The sequence below is a fragment of the Castor canadensis genome, chromosome 5 (genome assembly GCF_047511655.1).
Source record: "Castor canadensis chromosome 5, mCasCan1.hap1v2, whole genome shotgun sequence".
NCBI classification, from domain to species: domain Eukaryota; kingdom Metazoa; phylum Chordata; class Mammalia; order Rodentia; family Castoridae; genus Castor; species Castor canadensis.
In genome coordinates, this window is record NC_133390.1 from 143,796,976 (window position 1) to 143,819,220 (window position 22,245).

The 22,245-nt window shown below is 37.2% G+C and overlaps 1 protein-coding gene and 1 long non-coding RNA gene across 2 annotated transcripts in view; one reads left to right on the forward strand and one right to left on the reverse strand.

The window, feature by feature from the left end:
• The first annotated feature begins 1,184 nt into the window (after window positions 1-1,184).
• Window positions 1,185-22,245, forward strand: part of LOC141423365 (uncharacterized) — a 53,504-nt gene continuing 32,443 nt past the window's right edge. Inside the window, exons 1-2 of the long non-coding RNA XR_012448169.1 lie at window positions 1,185-2,414; window positions 3,012-3,115. This is a non-coding gene — a long non-coding RNA (uncharacterized lncRNA). The remainder of the gene's footprint in view (window positions 2,415-3,011; window positions 3,116-22,245) is intronic.
• Window positions 13,358-22,245, reverse strand: part of Ism1 (isthmin 1) — an 80,780-nt gene continuing 71,892 nt past the window's right edge. Inside the window, exons 6-7 of the mRNA XM_020166617.2 lie at window positions 18,772-21,973; window positions 13,358-13,469 (exon numbers count right to left, since the gene is read on the reverse strand). Coding sequence (XP_020022206.1) covers window positions 21,456-21,973 — 518 coding nt within the window. The 3' untranslated portion in view covers window positions 13,358-13,469; window positions 18,772-21,455. The remainder of the gene's footprint in view (window positions 13,470-18,771; window positions 21,974-22,245) is intronic.

Consider the following 22,245-nt stretch of genomic DNA (forward strand, 5'->3'; position numbering starts at 1 on the left):
TATGTAAATAGCATTGTGCTTTTAATTTAAATTTTGACTTGTTTATTGCTGGTACCTTGCAAAACAGTTAACTTTTGGGTATTAACCTTGTATTTTGCAGCCCTATTATAATTACTTTTTAGTTCTAGGAATTTTTTTGTTGATTGTTCCAGATTTTGTGCATGGGCATTCTTGTCATCTGTGAACAAAGACAGCTTTATTTGCTCTTTCCTGATCTATACCTTTATTTCCTTTTCTTGTTTATTGCATTAGTTAGGATACCAGTATGATGTTGAAAAAGAGTGGAGGGATGAGGACATACTTGCTTTGTATTATATCTTTGTGGGAAAGCTTTATGTTTCTTACCAGTAAGATGTTAGCTGTAGGTTTTTTTGTAGATATTATTTACCAAGTGAAGGAAGTTCTCCTCTATTCTTAGTTTATTGAGTCTTTTTTTAAATCATGAATGTATGTTGAATTTTGTCAACTGCTTTTTCTATATCTGTTGATATGATCGTGTAGTTTTTCTTCCTTAGCTTATTGATGTAATGATTGCATCAAGCATTTTTCAAATGTTCAACCAGTCTTGCATATTGGAATAAATCCCATTTGCTAATATTTTGGGGAGGATTTTTGCATCTATGTTCATGAAAGATATCGGTCTAAATTTTTCTTATGTCTTTGGTTTAGGTATTAGGGTAATTCTGGCCTCACAGAATAAGTAGGATATATTTTGTCTGCTTCTATCTTCTGAAAGACATTGTAGAATTGTATAATTTCTTTAATTGTTGGTTAGAATTTATCAATGAATTCATCTGAGCCTGGTAATTTCTGTTTTAAATAGTTATCAGTTTCTTTACTCTACATAAGCCTATTCAAATCCTCTATTTCTCTTGTTTGAAATAGAGGATTTTTTGTGGCATACTTTTTGTCTTTGAAAGAATTGATCCATTTTCATCTAGGTTATTCATTGTATTCCTTTTTATCGTTTCAATGTCCATAGCATCTGTATTGATTTCCCTTCTTTCACATCTGATATTAGTAATTTGTGTCCTTTTTCTTTTTTCATAGTTAACCTAATTAGAGGCTTATAAAATTTGTTGACCTTTTCAAATAACCAATTTATTACTTTGAATTTTTTTCTATTGATTACCTATTTTCAATTTCATTTTAAAAATTATTTATTTTCTTCTGTTTATCTTGGATTTGATTTCTTTTCGTTTTCTAGTTTCCTAAGGTAAAGGTTCAGGAGATTTGCTTAAATTCTTTCCTCTTTTCTAATATGTGCATTTAATTCTATATAGCTCCCTATGTAAACATTATTTTTTGCTGCATTCCATAAATTTAGATAAGTAGGGCTTTACTTTTTATTTAAAGTATTTAAAAAATTTATTTGGAGATTTCTTCTTCTCATCACCTGCACAGACGAGGCTCAAATTTCTCTCCCGCCATACCCAACCCATGTACTTATTTGCTGTAAGCAAGGTGGAGCACTGGAGCAGAAGAAATCAGATTCCACGTCCACCTTTGAAACAGAAATGTACCATGATTTGAGGATTTTTCCAGCTATCTTTTTGTTAGCCTTCATTTAATTTCATTTTTCTTTGAGAGTTGTTCATTATTCTTTTAAAGTTGTGTAGGTTTCAGTCTTGCAGTGAATCTACAACTCTAGATTGTGCTTCTCAAACACCTGTGGCTCTCCCAGACAGGAGATGACTGAAATGGGCTTGAATTGTGTATGTGGAAGGTTTGGGGGTTGGAGTTGAGTATTTCTCTTCTTACAGATCAGTTAGACTCTGATAAAACCCCATCAAGTTAAGCTCTAGTTAACTGGTTTTTTCTCTCTCTCCTGCTGGGGATTGAACCCAGGGCCTTACACATGCTAGACAAGTACTTTACCACTGAGCTACATCCCCAGCCCAATTAATTTCTCTTGAGCTGGATCTTTAGAAAGGACAGAGTGCTCTGACACATTTTATAACATTTCCCTTTCCCTTCCCTTGCTGAAGGCCTGAGAGGAATTTTCTTCAATATCTACTGTGGTGATTTGGTTAAACTGAAGTTAAAACTCACAATATAATCGTGTCTTCTGGAGTTTCTCTCTCTTAGGCTTGTTCACACTGAGCCCCCAGAAAATTTTCAGTTATAGTTCAGGATTCCCTACCTCAACACTGGTTCCTTAAGGAGGGTGTGCTGTGGTGTTCTGCTCCAGCAGGCTGCGATTCTCTGCACTAACTTGCTTGTCTTTCTAATTTGGGGAATAATAGATTGCCCTGGTGCAAATAAGAAGAGTTGTTGATGTTCTGTTTGATTACCTTTTTACTTGTTGTTAGGACAAAAGGACAACTTTTAATTTCGTCCATGCTAGAGCAGAAAACAGAAGTCTGATGATCTGCAGTTACTGTCTTCAGAGGAACATGCTATGGAAGACACCTGTGGGTACACCTGGACCCTCAGTCATCAGGCATGGTGGTGGATAAGGCAAAGGAAGGACTGCTGGGATCAGAGGGAATATCACTTGGTTTCATGGGGCATCTGCACAGATGAGACTCAAATTTCACTCCCACCATACCCCACCCATGTACTTATTTTCTGTAAGCAAGGTGAAGCACTGGAGCATAAGAAATCAGATTCCACGTCACCTTTGAAACACAAACTACAATAGAGAAAATATGAATTTGGAGTCAACCATACCCGGGCTTCCTCAGCATCCTCATTTGTGGACATTTTAAATTTAATTGAGATGATTCCCTAGTCTAGTGCCTAACACAAAGTAGTCATTTGTAAACATGCCTTATTCTGAGCTGGGAGCCAGCCAGTGGCACCAGACTTGGTTTTCTTATTATATCTTCTTGCTTCCCTGCCCTCAAAGGTACATCTAGCCCCAGAGGCAGGAATGCAGGTATGAGAAGGAAGTGTGATATAGCAGGGCTGTGTGTCAGCAGAGTGGTTGTGGGGACTGGCTCAAAGGCTCCTTCTCAGTAAATTCTGGATTTGAAACGGGTCTGAATCCATTGCTTTGTTTATTTCAGACTATGCATGACAGAGAGGAAGGGAGAAGTTGACAAGTGGCAATACGTCCATCTCTTGGAAGAACCAAACTGGCTAACAGGAGTGGCTTCATTACCTGGAGTCAGTGAGTACAGATATTTCAACCTCAATATCACCACCATCAGCTGACGCCACTGGTCACACACGCTAGCTGTGAAGAGTCCTATGTGCCTTGACCTTGTTGATACCATCTACCTTCATCATTTCACTTTTCCTTTTCAGTTTTGCTTATTTTTAGTACTTGTTTTAAAATATATCACATATTCAAAATGTCACAGCTGTATATTATTCCAATATTCAGATTTAACCAGTATCAACAGTTTGCCAGGCTGGCCGGAATAGCTAAAGTTGTAGAGTGGCTGCCTAGCAAATGAGAGGCCCTGAGTTCAAACCCCAGTATGAAAAAAACCCAACCAAATAGAAAAGATTTAGCAGTTTGCCGTATGAATTTTCAGGTTTGCTTTTTAAAACTTACTTTTTAATTGGTAAATGACAAGTCATATAGAGTTATGGGGCACAACATGATTTGATACATGTGTATTTTATGGAATGATTTAATTAAGCTAATTAATACATCTATTATCTTGTGTATATGAATCTGGTACATAAGTAAAAAATGGTAACTTTTGTGATGATAATGTTTAAAATCAACTCTCAGTAATTTCCAAGTAGACTATATATTATACCTTATTTTTCATTATAGTCATCATTTCTGTGCAATAGATCTCTAGAACTTACTCCTTTTGTCCAACTGAAACTTTGTCCCCTTTACACAGCATGTCCTCATTCTCCACACTTCCCCCACTTCCCAACCCCTGGAAACCACCATTCTACTCTCTGCTTTTAGTGGTTTGATATTTTTAGATTCTACATATAAAAGTGACATCATGCAGTATTTGTCTTTTGGTGCCTGGCTTATTTCACTAAGTATATTGTCCTTTAGTTTGATCCATGCTGTCACAAATGACTGTATTTCTTTCTTGTTTAAGGTTTTATAGCATTCCATTGTGTTTATATACCACATGTTCTTTATTCTTTCATCTATTGGTGGACACTTGGGTTGTTTTCATATCGTGGCTATTCTAAATAATGCCACAGTGAACATGGGTGTGCAGATATCTCTCCAACACATTGATTTCCATTCCTTTGGTTATATAAGCAGAAGTGGGATTGCTGGAACAGGTGGTAATTCTGTTTTCTATTTTTTGAGGAACTTCCATATTGTTTTCTATAATGCCTATACTAACTTACAATCCTACTAACAGTGTCCAAGTGTTTCTTTTTCCTCAAATCCTCACTGTCCCTATGAATTTTAGGATGATTTTTTTTCTGTTTCTATAAAAAATAATATTGGAATTTTTTTATAGGAATTGCATTGAACCTATAGATTACTGTGGGTAGTTTGGATGCATTTACAATAATAATTCTTCCGAGTCATGAATATGGGTATATTTTCATTTGTTTGTATCTTCTTTAATTTCTTTCATCAATGTTTTACACTATTTGGTGTACAGATCACTCACTATTGTGGTAAATTAATTGTAAGTATTAGTTGAAATGCTATGGTATTCTAATATCAGATGCTATAGTAAATTGAAGTGTTGATTTATTTTCTGGATAGTTTGCTGTTAGTGCATAGAAATACTTCTGCTTTTTGTATGTTGATTTTGTATCCTATAACTTTATTTACTTTGTTTTCTAATTTTTCGTGGAGACTTCAGGGCTTTCTCAGTATAGGATTATGTCATCTATAAACAGAGACAATTTAACTTCTTGTTTTCTGATTCAGATACTTTTTATTTCTTTACTCTTTCCTAACTGCTCTGGCTAAAACTTCTGATAATATATTGAATAGAAGTGGGTGAGTGTGGGCATCTATGTCTTGTTCTTGATCTTGGTGAAAAAGCCTTGAATTTTTCAACATTGAGTATGATGCTAACTAGGGCTTGATATACATGGCCTTTATTGTGCTGAGGTCCATTCTTTCTGTACCTAATATGTGAAAAGTTTTTGTTATGAAAGAATGTTAAATTTTGTCAAATACTTTTTCTGCATTCATTAAGATGATCAGATGGTTTTTGTCCCTTATTACGTTAGTTCTTTTTTTGTTATTATTAATTTAAATTTACATGTAATAGTTGTACAGGGGGATACAGTATGACATTTACATAGTGTTTACAATATATCTTAGATTCACCACCTCCATCATTCTCCCTCATTCCCTTTCCCCTCACTTTTTATAACAATTTTGACAAGTTTCATTGTTCTATTTACATACACAAATACAAAATACATCCACCATATTCACCTTCCTCCATCCTCTCCATTTCCCCCTTCTCCTTTCCTGCTCATACCTATTACCAGACATTTACCTTCCTGTCCTTCATATTTTAAGTGCATATTGATTGTTCAAGGAGGTTTTGCTTTGGTATTTCAGACATGTATGTATCATCCTTTAGTCAGATTAACCCCCTTATTACTTACTCTTTCTCTATCACCCTGCTTCCTTGTTATCCAACAGATTACAGTACATTACATTATACTATTTTCATTAACAGATGCATTTGTTACAGTATTATTCACTCTCTATTATTTTCTTTTTCTCTCCTTCCTACCCATATTCTCCTCAGATCCATTAATGCAATCATGTTCTTTCTTTATGTGTGTGTGTATATATATGTGTGTGTGTATGTGTATATGTTTGTGTGTGTATAAAATCATAAATATATCTATGTGTACATATATATTTTAGGTCTAGCATCCACATATGAGGGAAAACATGTGACCTTTGTCCTTCTGAGCCTGGCTTATCTCACTTAACATGATGATCTTCAATTCCATCCACTTACCTGCAAATAACATTTCATTCTTCTTTGCGGCTGAATTATAATCCATTGTGTGTATCTACCACATTTTCTTAATTCATTCACCAGTTATAGGGCATCTGGGCTGTTTCCAAAGCTTACCTATTGTGAATAGCTGCAATAAACATGAGTAAGCAAGTGACTCTATTATTGTAAGCTGCCTTACATTCCTTTGGTTACATGCTTTGGAGTGGTATTGCTGGTTTATTTTTAGGGTTTTTTTTTTTTTTTTTGTGGTATTGGAGATGAAACCTAGGACCTTATACATGCTAGACAAACACTAAACCACTTAGCTACATCTCCAGCCCCTATTTTTAGTTTTCTTTTAGGAACTTCCATACTGTTTTCCATAGTGGTTACAATAATTTACATTCCCACTAACAGTGTATAGGGGTTCCTTCCTTCTACCCCATCCTTGCCAGCATTTGATGTTGTTTGTGTTATTGATGATACCTATTCTGACTGCAGAAAGATAAAAATCTCAATGTCATTTTGATTTGTATTTCCACAATAACCAGAGATAACGAACATTTCTTCATGTATTTATTGGCCGTTTGTACTTCTTTTGAAAATTGTCTATTTAGTCCATTTGCCCATTTATCCAACAGGTTGTTGATTCTTTGAGAGGTTAGTTTTTTGAGTTCCCTGTACATTCTGGCTATTAATCCCTTCTCAGATGTACATTTGGCAAAAATTTTCTTCTATTCTGTAGGCTGCCTTTTCAGTCCAGTTACTGTTTTCTTTGCAGAAGCTTTTTAGTTTTATGCAGTCCCATTTGTCAGTCCTTCCTCTTAACTGCTGAGCTATTGGAGCTCTATTCATAAAGTGATTATCTATGTCTATATGTTCCAGTGTATTCCTAATTCTTTCCAGTCATAGTCTCACAGTTCCAGATCTTATATTAAGAGCCTTGATCCACTTTGAATTGATACTAAAACAAGGTGAGAGACTGGGATCTGGTTTCAGTCTTCTACAGGTGGATCTCCAGTTTTCTCAGCATCAGTTGTTGATGAGGCTATCTTTCTCCAACACATGTTTTGGGCTAGTTTGTTGAAAATCAAATGGCTCTAAATGTATAGGTTTGTGTCTGGGTCTTCTACTCTGTTCCATTGGTCTTCATGTCTGTTTTTTCCCCAGTATCATGCTGTTTTGGTTACTATGGCTCTGTGATATAGTTTGAAGTCAAGTGTTGTGACACCTCCAATGCTGCTCTTCTTACTCAGGATTGCTTTGGCTATTTGAGGTCTTTTGTGCTCCCACATGAACTTTGCAATTAATTTTTCTATCTCTGTGAAAAATGTTATTGAAATTTTAATGGGGATTTTATTGAACTTATAGATAGCTTTTAGAAGTATAGCTATTTTCACAATATTGATTCTGCCAATTCATGAGCATAGGGTATTCCTTTCATCTTCTGAAGTCTTCATTGATTTCTTTCTTCATTGTATAGGTCTTTCACTTATTTTGCTAAATTTATTCCTGGGTTTTAAAATTTTTGATGCTATTGTGAATGATATTATTTTCTTGATTTCTTTCTCAGACTGTTCATCATTTGTGTGTAGAAATGCTATTGATTTTTGTAAACTGTTACTTTGCCGAATGTGCTTATGAGATCTAAGAGGTTTTTGGTAGAGTTTTTGAAGTCTTTCAGATATAAGATCATCATCTGCAAATAGGGATAATTTGACTTCTTTCTTCCTTACTTGAATCTTTTTTATTTCCTTCTCATGTGTTATTGCTCTGGATAGGAATTCCAGTACAATATTGAATAAGAATGTTGAGAATGGACATCCTTGTCTTATTCCTGATTTTAGAAGAAATGGTTTACTTTTTCTCCATTTAGTGTGATATTTGCTATGTGGTTGTCATATATAGCCTTCAAAATGTTGAGGAATGTGACTTCTATTCCTAGTTTCTTCAGAGCCTTTAACATGAAAAGATGTTGAATTTTGCCAAAGGCTCTTTTGCATCTATTGATATGATGATGTAGCTTTTGTTCTTGATTCTGTTTACTGTTGTATTATGTTTATTGGTTTGCAAATGTTGTACCATTCTTTCATCTCTGAGATGAAACCTACTTGATCGTGGTGTATGATCTTTTCAATGTGTTGTTGGATTCTTTTAGGATTGAGGATTTAGAATTGTGTTGAGGATTTTTGCATCTATGTTCATCAGGGATATTGGCTTATAACTTTGTTTTCAATGCATTTTTTACTTGGATTTGCTATTAGGGTAATACTGGCTTTGTAGAATGAGTTTGGTAGTATTCCTTCCCTTTGTATTTTATGGAATAGTTTTGAGTAGCTTTGGTGTTAGTTCTTCTTCAAAGGTCTGGTAGAATTTAGAGGTGAATCCATCCAGGCATGGGCTTTTCTTTTTTGGGAGGTTCTTTATAACTCTCTCAATCTCATTACTTGTTATAGATCTGTTTAACTTGTTAATGTTCTCTTGGTTCAATTTTGGTAGGTCAAATGTGTCAAGAAATTTGTTTATCTCTTCTTGATTTTCCAGTTTGCTGGAGTATAGGTTTTCAAAATATTTCTGAATGATCTTCTGAATTTCCTTGGTATCTGTTGTAATATCCCATCTCTGATTTTATTAATTTATTCTTTCTTATTTTGGCTAATATGGCTAAAGGTTTTTTGATCATGTTTATTTTTTCAGGGAACAAACTTTTTGTTTCATTGATTCATTGTGTTATTCTTTTGTATCAAATTCACTGGTTTTTGCCTGGATTTTTTTGATTTGTTTCCATTTACTGAGACTGATTTCTTTTTGTTTTTCTAGAAGTGTGAGGTTCAACATCAGATTGTCTATTTGAGAGCTCTCTAATTTTTTGATGTGGGTACTTAACGCTATAAACTTCCCTTTTAACAGTCTTTGCTGTTTTCCACAAGTTGGGGTAGGTTGTAGACTCATTCTCATTTGAATCTAGGATTTTGTTTAATTTCTTCAACAATTCATGGATCACTCAAAAGTGTCTTGTTTAATATCTCTCTAGGAGTTTGAATGTTTTTTGTGGGTTTCCTTGCCATTGATTTCTAATTTTATTCCATTATGGCCTGTTAGGATATGGGGGATTATTTTGATTTTCTTGTGTATTTGTTGAGATTTGCTGTGGGACCTAGGATATGATATATTTTGGAGAAATTTCTATGGGCTACTGGGAAAAATGTGTTATCTGTTGCTGTAGGATGGAATACTCTATAAATGTCTGTTAAATCCATTTCATTCATGATATTATTTAACTGTATTTTCTGTCTATCAACAAGAGTAGGGTGTTGAGATCTTCCACTATTATTGCACCTGGACCTATCTATTCCTTTATGCACACAAGTGTGTGTTTTATGAAGTTGGGGGCACCTATATTTGGTGCACATATATTAAGAATTGTTATATCTTCTTGCTGGATTGTTCCCTTTATAATATGTAGTGACTTCCTTTATCTTTTCTAATTTCTACCTAAAATCTACTTTGTCTGATATGAGAATAGTTACTCCTGCTTGCTTTCAATTTCCACGTTTCCTATATCTTTTTCCAGCCCTTTACTTTTAGTTTATGTGGCTTTTGGTTGTGATATGTATTTCTTGCAAACAGTAGATTGTTGGATCTTGCTTTTTTGATCCAATATGACAATCTGTGTCTTTTGATTGGAGAGTTAAGTCCATTTACATTGAGGATTATGATTGAGAGGTGTTTACTGAGTCCTGTATTTCTATTGATTTTTTTTCCAGATTGAATCTCATGTTCATTGTTCTTTACTTTTGGCCTTGTTCAACTTTAGGTTTTTCTGGTTTACTGAGTGGATCATGCTTGATACTTTCCTAGCTCCCATGGGTTCATCAATTCTACTCATGAGTTTTATTCTTTTTCTGACTTCTCATTCTTGTGATTGTTTTTCTTCTCTGTGAATTATTCCTGTGAGTATCTTTTGTAACACAGTCTTGGTAGACACGAGCCATTTTAGCTTATCAATATCCTGGAAGATCCATATTTCTTCTTTGACATTAAAGCACAGCCTTGCTGATTATATTATTCTTGGTTGGCAGTTATACTGTCTTACACCTTGAATTATATTGTTTCATGCATTCCTGGCTTTTAGGGTTTGTGCTAAGAGATCTGAGATGATTCTTATGTGTTTATGTTTGTATGTAAGCTGGTGTTTTTCTCTTGCAGCTTTCATATCATTTCTTTCTTCTACAGTTTTGACATTTTAGTTATGATATGGCATGGGATTGTTCTTTTCTGGTTATGTGTATTTGGAGTTTGAAGTGTCTCCTGTACATAGGAGTCTATACTATTACATAGAGTTGGGAAATTTTCTGCTATGATTTCATTGAGTAAGTTTCCTATGCCTTTAGTTTGTATTTCGGCTCCTTCTTTCACACTGTGAATTCTTAGGTTTGGTCTTTTGATATTGTCAGATAGTTCATGTATGTGTATTCACTTTTTTTCATTGCTTGCATGCAATACCCCTTTGATCTTGTCCTTCATCTTTGATATTCCTTCTTCTAGTTGATCTTATCTGCTGATAATACTATCTACTGTGGTTTGTATTGGACTTACAAGGTTTTCATTTTTGACCATTTCTACTTGCTTATTTTCCATAATTTTCATTTCCTTGCTGAATTTCTCTTCCATGTTGCTTATTTTCTTGTCTATATCTTGATTTCCTAACTTCATTTATCTATTTATTTGAATTCTCTTTGAAGTCATGATCATTTTTAACAGTAGGCTTCTGAATTCTCTCTCAGATATTGCAGCCAATTCATGATCTTTGGATTTAGTTGTTGAATTTTTGTGGTGGGGTTTTGGGGGTTTTGGAGAGGAGACATGCCTTAGTTTTTCATATTTAAATTTCTACACTGTGATTTACCCATCTGTTGGTTTAAGTTTCTTTTTTACTACCTCACATAAATGGAGAAACTACTACAGAACAAGGTTAGCAATTTTGCAATAAGTCAAGTATTTGAATGAGTAAGAAAAAATTGGAACCTTTATTTGGCTCCCAGCTAAGGTTGTATGGGAGCAAAACTGGTTTCTAGGGGATGATCTGGGAGTATAACATTGGTTGAAAAGTGTAAGGATTGGAAGTTGAGTAATATAGGGGATGGGCGTGGGGAAGGGAAGAGAGCGGGAAGATAGAAAGAATGGGAGTATGTGTAGGAGGTAATAGTGTGAGAGAGCTCTTGAGGTAGTGGCTGTGGCTTCCTCTCCCCCTGGGGGGGCTGGGGCTGGAGCCTTAGACTAGTTCTTGATTTACTGTGTCATCTTTCTGTTTCATCATGTTTTCTGGCTGTCCTGTCACTCTTTTGTGATTATCAGTGCTCTTCCTCTCTTTTTCTCTTCCGTATGTAGTCTCTTTTTTGTTATCCAGACTCTTATTCATGGGGTCCAATGGTGAACTCTTCTATCCCTTGCTATCTTGCTCCCTTTCCAGTTTTTTTTCTTTTTAATAAATAAAATATTACCTCTAAAATCTTTCTTCTTCCATTTATTCACTATCATTCACTCCCAGAGATAACTATTATCTTGACATTGGTGGCTAGGTTTCCTATATATAATTACTATTTTTTTTATGTCAGAGTTCAGAAAGAGTATAGACTTGTATTGTGAGTTTTAAAATTATAGAAATTGTATAATACTTTACACACTATGTTCAGGGTGCTACAACAACCATAGACACCCTGGTAGATTATAAAAACAGGAATTTATTTCTTACAGTTCTAGAGACTGGAAGTCCAAGATCAGGGTGCCAGTGTGGTCAGGTTCTGGCAAGGGTCCTATTCTGGATGACTGTTTTCTTATTTTGTCCCTACATAGCAGAGAGCTTTCTGGGGGTACTTATAAGGGCAGTAATCCTATTCATGTGGTCTCCACTCTCATGACCTAATTATATTCCCAAGGTCCACTTCCTAGTACAACCTTGGAGGTTAGATTTCAGTGTATGGGTTTAGGGAGGACATAACATTCATTTCTGACATATATTCACCTGCAATTTGCTTTTCATATATTATATCTTTAAGATACATTTGTGAGAATATGCATAAGTCTAGATCATTTATTTTAATGGCTAGAAGTATTCCATCTCACTTATATAATATGGTTGGTTTGTTCATTCCTCTCTTGGTAGACAATTTGTTTCCACTTTTTGATAATATAAAAGATAAATGAAAGACACTTAGGAGTGAAATTGGTGGATCTTTCTACATAACAGCTTCAATTTTACTGTATAGTCAAATTATTCTCCAGTTCACATCTCCATAAGCTGTAGTAGTAAGAGTTTCTGCGTTCTTATCACCTTGCCAAGATTTGGTGCTATCAGACTTGTTTCTTAATAATGTATTGACTCTGACTTACTAATTAAAAAATGCCACAGTGACACCATTATTTGGTCCCATAGTACACATTGAACTGTACTATAGGTATCTGAGTTACATCAGAGTCACATTGTATTACCTACTAGAATATTTACTGATGACAAGTTTCCTATCCATTCCTCTGTGTGTCCCTAGAACCCAGTACAGTGAATGGTGACAGGTACATGGTTAGTGTTCTATACACATGTCGACTTACATGTAAAGAATGAGAAGATCATAGAGCAGAATGATCAAGGAAGACTTACAGAAGGGGGTGGAATTAATATGGTTCAAAGAGCTGGAACCTTCACTCTTAGAGTGTCAATCAGTACAATCTCTTTGGAAAACTATGGGGGCAGATTCTATCAAAGCTGTGCATATCCTGTGATCTTCTAATTCTACTCAGAATAGCAACATGTACATATGAGCACCCAGAGACAGACCCTTGAGTGGTCATAGCAGTACTATTTGTAAAAACCCCAAACTGGAAACTACCCAAATGCACATCTATGGTAAAACTGTGAAATAAAAGTATGGTATAGTCATACACTGGAATATTAGATGGTTATGAAAATGAATGATTTATAGCTATCAGCAACAATGTGGAAGTGGAGGTTGCAGGGTATATTCAGTAGTAAAACATGTGCTTAGCATACACAGGTCCTGTTCATATCATCTTTCCCCAAAATATGAAGGAATCTCACAATATCAAGTTGAGTGAAACATTCCAGACCTCAGGCTTTGTATGCCATATGATTTCATTTGCCTGAATTTCAAAATCAGGTAAAACTAACCTAGTGTAGAAGTCATGATACTGATTTCTCTTGGTAAGGGTTGTGTACTGAGCAGAAGAGGGAACAGTAGGGTTGGTAATGTCTTATTTATCTATTTTGTATTGAGATACAATTTACATATGAATAAATGCACTTTTTTAAGTGTCAGTGAGTTTTGACAATCAAGCTACAGAAGACAGAACATTTCTGTCACCTCAGGGAGTCCCCTCATAAGCCTCATGTTCTATTTTTTGACCTTGATTATGGATATTGATACATGGTATATTAGTTACTTTTGCATAGCTGTGATCAAAATACCTGAGAGAACAACTTAAAGGAGGAACGATTTATTTTGACTCATGTTTTCAGAGGGTTCATTCCATGGTTGTTTGGCCCCGTGTGTTTGGGCAGTACACCATCGCAGCAGTAATATATGGCCAAAGCTGAAAAAGAGAAATGTACCAGGATCAGATATAATCTTCAAAAGCATGCCCCTAGTGACCCAATTCCACCAGCTGGGCCCTACATCCCAAAGTTTCCATCACCTCCTAAATAGTGCCACCAGCTGGAAACCAAGCAATCCACACATGAACCTGCAGGGGACATTTCATATTCAAGCCATAACTCATGAGCATGTTCATTTTGTGAAAATTCATTGAGCTCTGCATTTATGATACATGTACATTTTCCTGAGTGTATATCACAGTTCAGTAAAATGGCTGAAGAGTATTTTTAAAGAAGATTGACCCAAGAAATGGCCAGTTGACTAAAAAATGGCTAATTGTAACAATCAGGAGTAAGAGATGAGCAGTGGGGAAGGTATGGTGTAGAAACAGTATACAAGAGAGGAACCAAAAGTAGGCCTACCACTTTTATGTCAAGCTGTAGCTTTCTACATTTGCTGCTGGTGAGTAGGCATTGGATCTGTACTTTCTATTTGTATCTTTATAATGTCTTGTAATAGTAGGAGGGAGCCCTGAAGAGGGGCTCAAAAGTGGACTTTTTCTTGAGACATAGTGCAGATGACCTAGCCTCTACTCATTGTGGTGCCAAGGTGAGGACCCCAAAATACTCTTTTTTCATTATTATATTATTGTTGTACTAGGGGTACATTGTGACATTTACAAAGAAGTACTTAACAACATATCTTAGTTAAATTCACCCCCTCCATCATTCTCTTTTATCCCCCCTCCCATTCTTAGAATAGTTTCAACAGGTCTCATTTTTCCATTTTCATACACTAGCACATATTTCCACCATATTTACCCTCCTACACCCTTTCCTTATATCCTTCTCCCTCCCACTGGTACCAGCCCTCAAACAGGACCTGATTTATGTTCCTGCCTCTGTTCCAAAATGTTCTTAAAAATCTACCTTCTATAGCAACCAGCACAAAACACCTTGTTTTCTTTTGGTTGGAGGAACCCCAGTCACATGGTTCTGAGGCCTCAGGCCTTTGGCAATCCCTTCCTGTTCTTCAGCAGAAGGACCTGGCCAGCCCTGAAAGAGCATTTGAGAGCCTCTTGGGGAAAGGTGTTCAGTGGTGTGGGTCTCTCTCGCCTTCCCTTTGCAAAGACCTTACTTTGTTTATGTTGACAACAGGGGTAGTGAGTCACATTAAGGTTACCAAAGATAATTCCATCCTTGAAGGCCTTCACTTTTTTTCTTCCTTTCTTCTCCATTTGCTGAGCTTTTCAAAGATGGTGGGGGGGAATCCAAACCCAAAACATCACAAAAGCCAGATGTAGAGGGTCATAAAGGAGGGTCCAACAACACGGAATGAAAGTGCATTTCTACTGGTATAAAAATGTTGAGATTTGCTAAGATAACTTTCCACTAAGGAATGAAAGGCGTACTTCATTTTGATGGTTCTCTTCCATGGCAAATAAACTTAAGATTTAGCCATGACCTTTGTGAAAAATAAACTTAACTGCATAGAAAAAAATTCCTTTTTCTTTTTAAAAAGTTGGGCTTGAAAATTTTATATCCTTTGAGTCATATTCTTGAAGCAATTGGCTGATTAATTCAAGAAATGTTACTTTCCCCCAATTCAAACATGACATTTTGAAAATCATCCATGAATTACATGCCTCAAGAATGAAAGGCTTTTCTGTGCCATTTAAAAGGTTTTTTCATTTTTTTGAGGGCAACCATGAATACCTATAAGGGCACATTTATTACTCCCAGAACAGATAGAAAATTAGCAAAGTCATAAAATTCTTACCCAACTTTGCTATTGCAGCTGTGTCTTAACCCAGTCCCTTGCCAATTCTTCTGCCACTAATGATGATGTTATTTTTGCCATTACAGGCAAAGCATTGGTTTTTGTATGTTGGCTTTCCAAATTTATACATGGAGATATAAAAATTTTATCTGTATCTAAGCTTTGTTCTCCTGGGGGGGTTCTGAATTTATGCTAGTCCCATAAATTTGTTCCAGAAAATCTTATCTTCTGATCCCAGAAAATGTTCCTCTTCTTCTAATCCTATATGGTAAACTAATTCTAAAGCTCACGGAAGCAACTTGAATAGAGTTTCTTACTGTACGTAGGAGCTGTTGTACACACAGATGTATGTTTCTGTGTATACCCACCCAGTAATTACTGAGGCAAGTCTTTAATTTGTCTGAAATAGTGCAGGCATAATGGTGATGACCACATATTTTTCCACTGGAAATTGTAAATGGATCAGAAAGAGAACTCCACCCTGATCCCTTCTCCACTCTACTTCCTGGGAAGCTTCCCTTAAGTTTGTGTGTCAGGACAGAATTGATACTTCGTGGGGGCTTTGATCACTGTCCATTGATTTGATCAGTGTTACTCAAATTGTGGTGCTTAGAACTGGGGCCATTGCTCAAATTGTAGAGTGCTTGCCTAGCAAGTACAAGGCCATGAGTTCAAACCCCTGTACTGTGGTCTTTGGAGTACTGCTGGTCTGTTTACAGTCAGTAAAGAAATTAATTCTAAAATTAAGAGAAGTGTTTAAAAGCCTGTAGAAGTATTTTATGGAATAATTTTCTAGTTGTAGCTAATAATAAAAATTATGGTTTGCTTTTACTGGGTAAAAACCCAATGGTATTGAAATCTAGTAGAGCTCCTAACACTGGCCAGAATGAGATTGATTTTTATCTTTTTATTTTTATTTATTTTATTTTATTCATATGTGCTTGATTTTTATTTTTTAGTACATCTGTCATCTACAACAAAATGTCATCCTTCACTGAACATGATGACAAAGATAATAGGCTTATATTTGAATAATACTCAATAAGCATTAAAGCATGAAGTGATGTCATGGTTTGGAATACACCTGAGACAAGGATGTGTGCAAGTAGATAGCTTGGGAGATCATTCCAGCAAATACCAGTTGGGAAGTGGGAGGAGGGGCAGGGCAGAAAAGGAAGCCAACAAATCACTGGTCATCAAGCAGGTTAGCACAAAGGGTTGCAGAACTCAGTCCCACTGGAAGCTCCAGGAATAATATAAAATATGCTATACAATGTGCTACTTGAAGAGCAGGTAAGCAAAACTGGTGTATTCATCACCTACAGCCTGTCAGTAGTAGCCCATTAGCGCTCCTGGGGATGGTGGTTAACTCTCTGACACTCCCAATTTGCTTCAGTGCAAGAAGGCCCCAATGGCTGGAGAGCACCATTAAGCAAAGATTTGCAGGAACTTTCAGCTGAAAGTTGGCTGAGATGAACAGATATAGAAAGTGCTAAGGTGATGTTTGGGGCATCAAACACACCTGCCAACAAGCAGACAAGTCAGGTAGTCTTATCTCAATTTACATATTAAGAAACTGAGGTACAACTGAGCACGATAATGTGGAAGACAGTGGGGATGTATGAAGGTTCTCTATCTTTGGCTACCATCTTTGGGTCCACCCAGATATCGTTCTGCTGCCTTTCCTTCTGGCCTGTGTAATCAGGTAACTGGTGATCTACTTCTGTGGCAGAGAATGGCTGGGGGCTCATACAAATCATTTCTGCTTCCTGGGACCTCAACTGTATTCATTTCCTAGTCACCCTTGGCAGAATGGTACAGCATATAGCAAAGCTGTGCAGAGTGAATAGAGTGATGAGTAGTGCTTTGCTGCTTGACTTACAAAAAGCTTTGCACATATCCTCCCTGCTCTTCATCCTTTCAGGAGAATGGAATAGAGATGACCTCCAGGGTATCCTACAGAGTCATACCTTGATGACAGCAGAGACCCAAGAAGGAAGGAGCCTGTGTCCTTGGGTCCTGGGATCATCCCTTAAAGGAAGGCCACTCAACCAGAAACATACTGTTTAGACTTTTATTTGCTAAACCACTGTGATTTTGAGGATTATCTATTACAGCTACCATCACTTTAATATCATTCACGTGTGATCAAAAGTTTGTCTTTATATCTTTTACTTTTATCACAGATTATGAATTTATTTATCAGCTGTCTATCCTCCAAGAACAGGGACTTTGCTTAGTAAACCAATTTATCTCTGGCATCTGGAACAATGCCAGGCACCAGTAGATGCTCAGTAAATATTTATCAAAAGATCAAATTAAATTGCACATTGTAATGACAGACCTTATACTAGGAATTTCACATATCTTATCTCATCTTATCATCACAAAAACTATGTAAGGACACTGAAACTTAGAGAAGCTGATTGACTTATCCAGTGGCATCCAGAAGGAAAGTGAGAGAGCCAGTACTGCAATCCAGGCAGTCTGCTTTAACCCTCAAACTCTTAAGCCCTGTTCACATTGCCCAGTTGTGTATACCAAGTGCATCACTAGTTGCTGTGGGAACAGAAAGGCAAGAGACACAGTGCCTGCTCCTGAGGTCTACTCAGGAGGTAGAAGCTAGCATCAAGCTTATGTGCACTGAGAAAAATAAACCAGTCTCTGTTCTTATCTAGGAAGCAGGCTATCTTCTAGAAATGTGGAGCTCTGCTGCTTCCCCAACTTGAGCAAAGGCTCATCTTCACAATCAGGAAATCCTCTTATGGAATATGAGAGAGTTGAGCAATACATGGGTAAACCAGGTCCTCTTTGCACAAAGAGAAGAGGGAGTCACAGAAATGATCTGATTCCTCAGATCTTAGGGAAGAATTAGGAGGGGAATTAAATACAGGGGTTAATTTGAAAGGTATGCGCTTGGTGATCAGACAGAATTGACTTGAACTAACTTTGCCATTTTCCAAATGGTAGGATGTAGGGTAAGTTAGCTAACCTCGTTGAGCTTATTTCCTCATCTGAAACATTGGTAGAATGATGCCAGCCTCCCAAAGCAAAGTGATTATCAAATTGTGTGCTCAGAAAATGGTGGCCGATGTAGTGTCTATTCTTTGATCACTGGTATTACCATAAGGGAACAAAACCCTTCTGGCCACTGAAATATAAAGATAGAAACACTCATGAGTATATAATCATGGCAGATGCTAGAACCAGAGCCATGGTAGAAGAGAAAGCAATGAACTTTTTGGTTTCTCCCTCACCCTTCCCAAGTGCAGCCACTAGAGGGCATTTGGCATCTCTTCCACTGTTGGTATGTTCAGATGTGCCCTCAAGAGGCCCTCTGGATGACTACAAAGAGAGTTTTCAGGGACAGGCAAAGGAGCAAAGCACTCTGACAGAGGCATTTGAACAGTTGCCAAAGGGTCATACTTATAGGTCTGCAGGTGAGAATGCAGACAGCTTTACCCTGCTGCCCTCAGAGTTGCCTCTTGAGCCCATGAGCCACCACCCATGGAGGGAATTACCTGAGGTTGCCGTGGGGCCAGCTTGGGGGTCCTCTGTTAAATGAGGTGAGAGTCTTCTTGTTTGTTCTGGAAGCCTGGGACTTTCTGAGGGATTTCTCATTGGCCCTTTAGAGCCTTGGACCCGAAAACCAACTCATCTCAATAGAGGCCAAATTGTAGTTTGGCAAATAGTTTGACAAATTTCCAGAAGTTTGGGACCATCCTGGCGATACATACACCATAATGTTCTCAGTTGACAAGGAGCTTAAGAGTCCTCTTCTGATCACAATTCAGTTCATTCAGTCAGCAACATCTGATATTAAAAGGCAAACAGCCCATGGAAAATATTGCTCTTATCAGTTATTCTCATTATAGTATAAAAGGTTTGTTCTTAATTCCAAGGTAAATCTTTAAGAACACTTCAGCTATGGCTCCAGTTCTCATTGCTGTGCTCATCACTCTAAACATCTGAGTTTTTAGAAAACACCAGTCTCTTTCCTAGTTCCTTTCCTTACTCCTAATGCATCACTCCCCCCAACCCTTTTTTGCTTTATGGAAATGCTACTCTTCCATTGGAAGCTACAGATTCTTCCATTGGAAGCTATAGATTCTTCCCTAATTCCTACCACTATTTTTCCAAAGGACTTTATACTTACTCTAAATGTAACATTTGTCAGACAATCTTATGACAGAACATTTTTCTCTCTCCTATTACTCAACTGAGCTTTCCATGTGCCTCATCTCCACCCTCTGCTTGAATGTATGTCCTGACAAGGAGCTCATCACCTCCAAGACAGTGCATTTCATTGTTAGTCAATTCTCTTTGCAAAAATTCTTTTTCTAGTATTAGAAACCAAGTCTGCTTCTCTGATATAAGGACCTATTTATTCTCTACTAGTTCAGTTATTTAACATTTCTTCAGATGTGAATAAGGCTTCTCATTCTGTAATTAGATAAAGAACCTAAATATAAATATCCTGATAGGCAATAACATCAGAAAACAATTCATTCTAAAATGTAAATGACTGATAAAGGCCTTTCCATAGAGCAGGATTTTATCAGGAGAACTTACATGTGGGGTCAAGAGTACTAAAGATACCAGGAATAGCAGGACACCAAAATGTGATATGATAGGAAGAGCACTGGAATAGAAAATTAAAGAAGGATCCAATATCATTTATATTTTCTGAGCTTTGATTTTCTCATTTGGAAAAGGAATAATTTGCATGATGAGTAGTTCTACTTATGACTGTCATTGCAAAATTTCATCTGGAAGTGGCCTTGCTCACCTGAACTGTTCTTAAGCCTTTGCTCTGACTTGTTTTTCTTAGCTCTGGGTGGTGAAAAGTCACAGGTATGCCAATGGGTTTCAGCCATGGGAGGACTGGGCACTCTTGGTGTCAATGATGTTATGATTTATATTAGCTACCATTATGTCAATCAATGATCCTTTTATTCCCACCTGGGTGGAACTTTTCTCTCTCCTGTCTTGAAGCCTTGCTTTACTAAGCTATTTATGGCATTTGTATCATAAATCAAGGATGCAGGAGACACATTTTACTATGATTTTATTATATATTCTCTTTTCCTGGAGTTTTGCATGTAAAAGATTGCATAAGAACCAACTCTTTATTTGTCCTTAAGTTCTACCCTACAGAACCTGATCTCTTTACAATTGCTTGAAGCATGAGACCCAATGACTCAATAAATACTTTACAAAAATAATGCAGGTTTATTCTTTCTTAAACATAAAAAAAATTAAGATTTCCTAGACTTCAGCCCCTTCTTCCCTTTTTGTATTTATTTACTGGGAATATATTGGTAGAGAAAAAATTGTTAGGATAGTATTAAAATAGAGGGAGGTCTGTATTATTTTCTTCTTCTTTTTTTTTTTTTTACTTTTGGAAAAGTGCTACTCCTTGTTTTTATGTCTGAACTTCCTGCAATCTTCTGATCCTATTAAGATATGGGCAGAAATTCTACTGTTTGGGGGTCTTTTAGTAGAATCATAGCATTAAGTTAATGTTGATTTTTTTTTAAAGCACATTTAAAACTAGGCCTCAGACTTGCCTCCCAAAAGATCCATTTCCCTCCCTATCCTCTGGTCCGAGGCAAGGGAGTTTTAGAATCTTAGACTGTATCAAGATGCTCTATAACTAAATTACACCTGGTTTAAAGTGGACGTTTTCTTGGTTTGATGGAGTTCCACTGCGTTGTTTTTAAGGAAAGCACTGCAAATTTCTCTTTCTCTACTGCTTCCCTAAGCCCCTTTCTTTCTGCACTCTCTCAGAAGTGATTAGTTTCACAACAACTCCAGAGAAAAGGTTAAGCTTAAGTCACATTAGCATTAAATAAGTTATATATAAAAACTGCCTATAATGTTTACAACTTCAGTCTCTCTCCTCCTTTGCTTCTCTTGGACACACTGAATGGCGGTGTGAACTGAATCGCACCCACTATGGCTTCCAGGTTCCCCTCCAGGCCACAGGGCTTCAAGGAGGACCTCCAAGCAAGTTTGTAGTTACTGGGCATGACAGTCACCGGGCCTGCCACACATCCCTCGTGTAATTTATAAAAATATTCATGTGGTATATACAAATATACACATATGCACATTAAAAGAACTGGGTGCCAGTAGTAGATCAGTGCAATGTGATTGTGTTCCCAAAGCAGAAGCGGCTTTTCTCCACCCCATATCAGTCTCATTAATACTCCCTGGCCTCTTGGAACTGTTTGATGTAGTCCTCATCCGAAGGGCTCTCTGTACACTTCTGCCCATTGTTGGGGGGTCGGGCCTCGTTATATCTACTCCAGTCACCCTTACAGATGATCCAGGGCAGGACGTCCACTTTGTAGTGGAGCTCCGCAGAGAACTCGGTGCTGATGAGGTTGGGTGTCCCAGCTCCTTTGCCCCTGGTGATGAGCTGCATGTTGTCACCATAGCAACAGTGCTGAGCAGCCAGTGTGGTGCTCTCCAGGGATAACATGGAGCGGATGCAGTACCGGGCTGTGGGCTTGTAGATTTCCAGCTTCTCCTTGGGCCCGCTGGCATCCTTCCAGCGGAAATCCTTGCGTTTGATACGGTCAAAGATGTCAGCAGTACTGTATGCCACCTCTGTGGGGTAGGAGCAGGGGCAGCTGGGCAGGTCATTGATCACCTTGTGCATGTATTTCTTTAAGAACTCACTTTTGCAGGTCATCCATCGCTCACAGCTGTCTGTGTCTGAAAAAGGCCCCAAAAAACTCTCACCATAGGCAACACCAGTTGGCAGGATGACATTTGATGTCACCAACTTCCCTCCTAACCTGTTGCTATTATTCCAAGGAATGGCGTGGAGGTGGGATAAAGGAGAATGATGGAAGGGGTGAATACAACTATATTGTGAGAACTTTTGTAAATGTTACAATGTATCTCCAGTACAGCAATAATATTATCAAAAAGAAAAAACAAAGCATCTTCCCTCCTAGAGTCAGATTTCTGCAAGTACCTGGAGC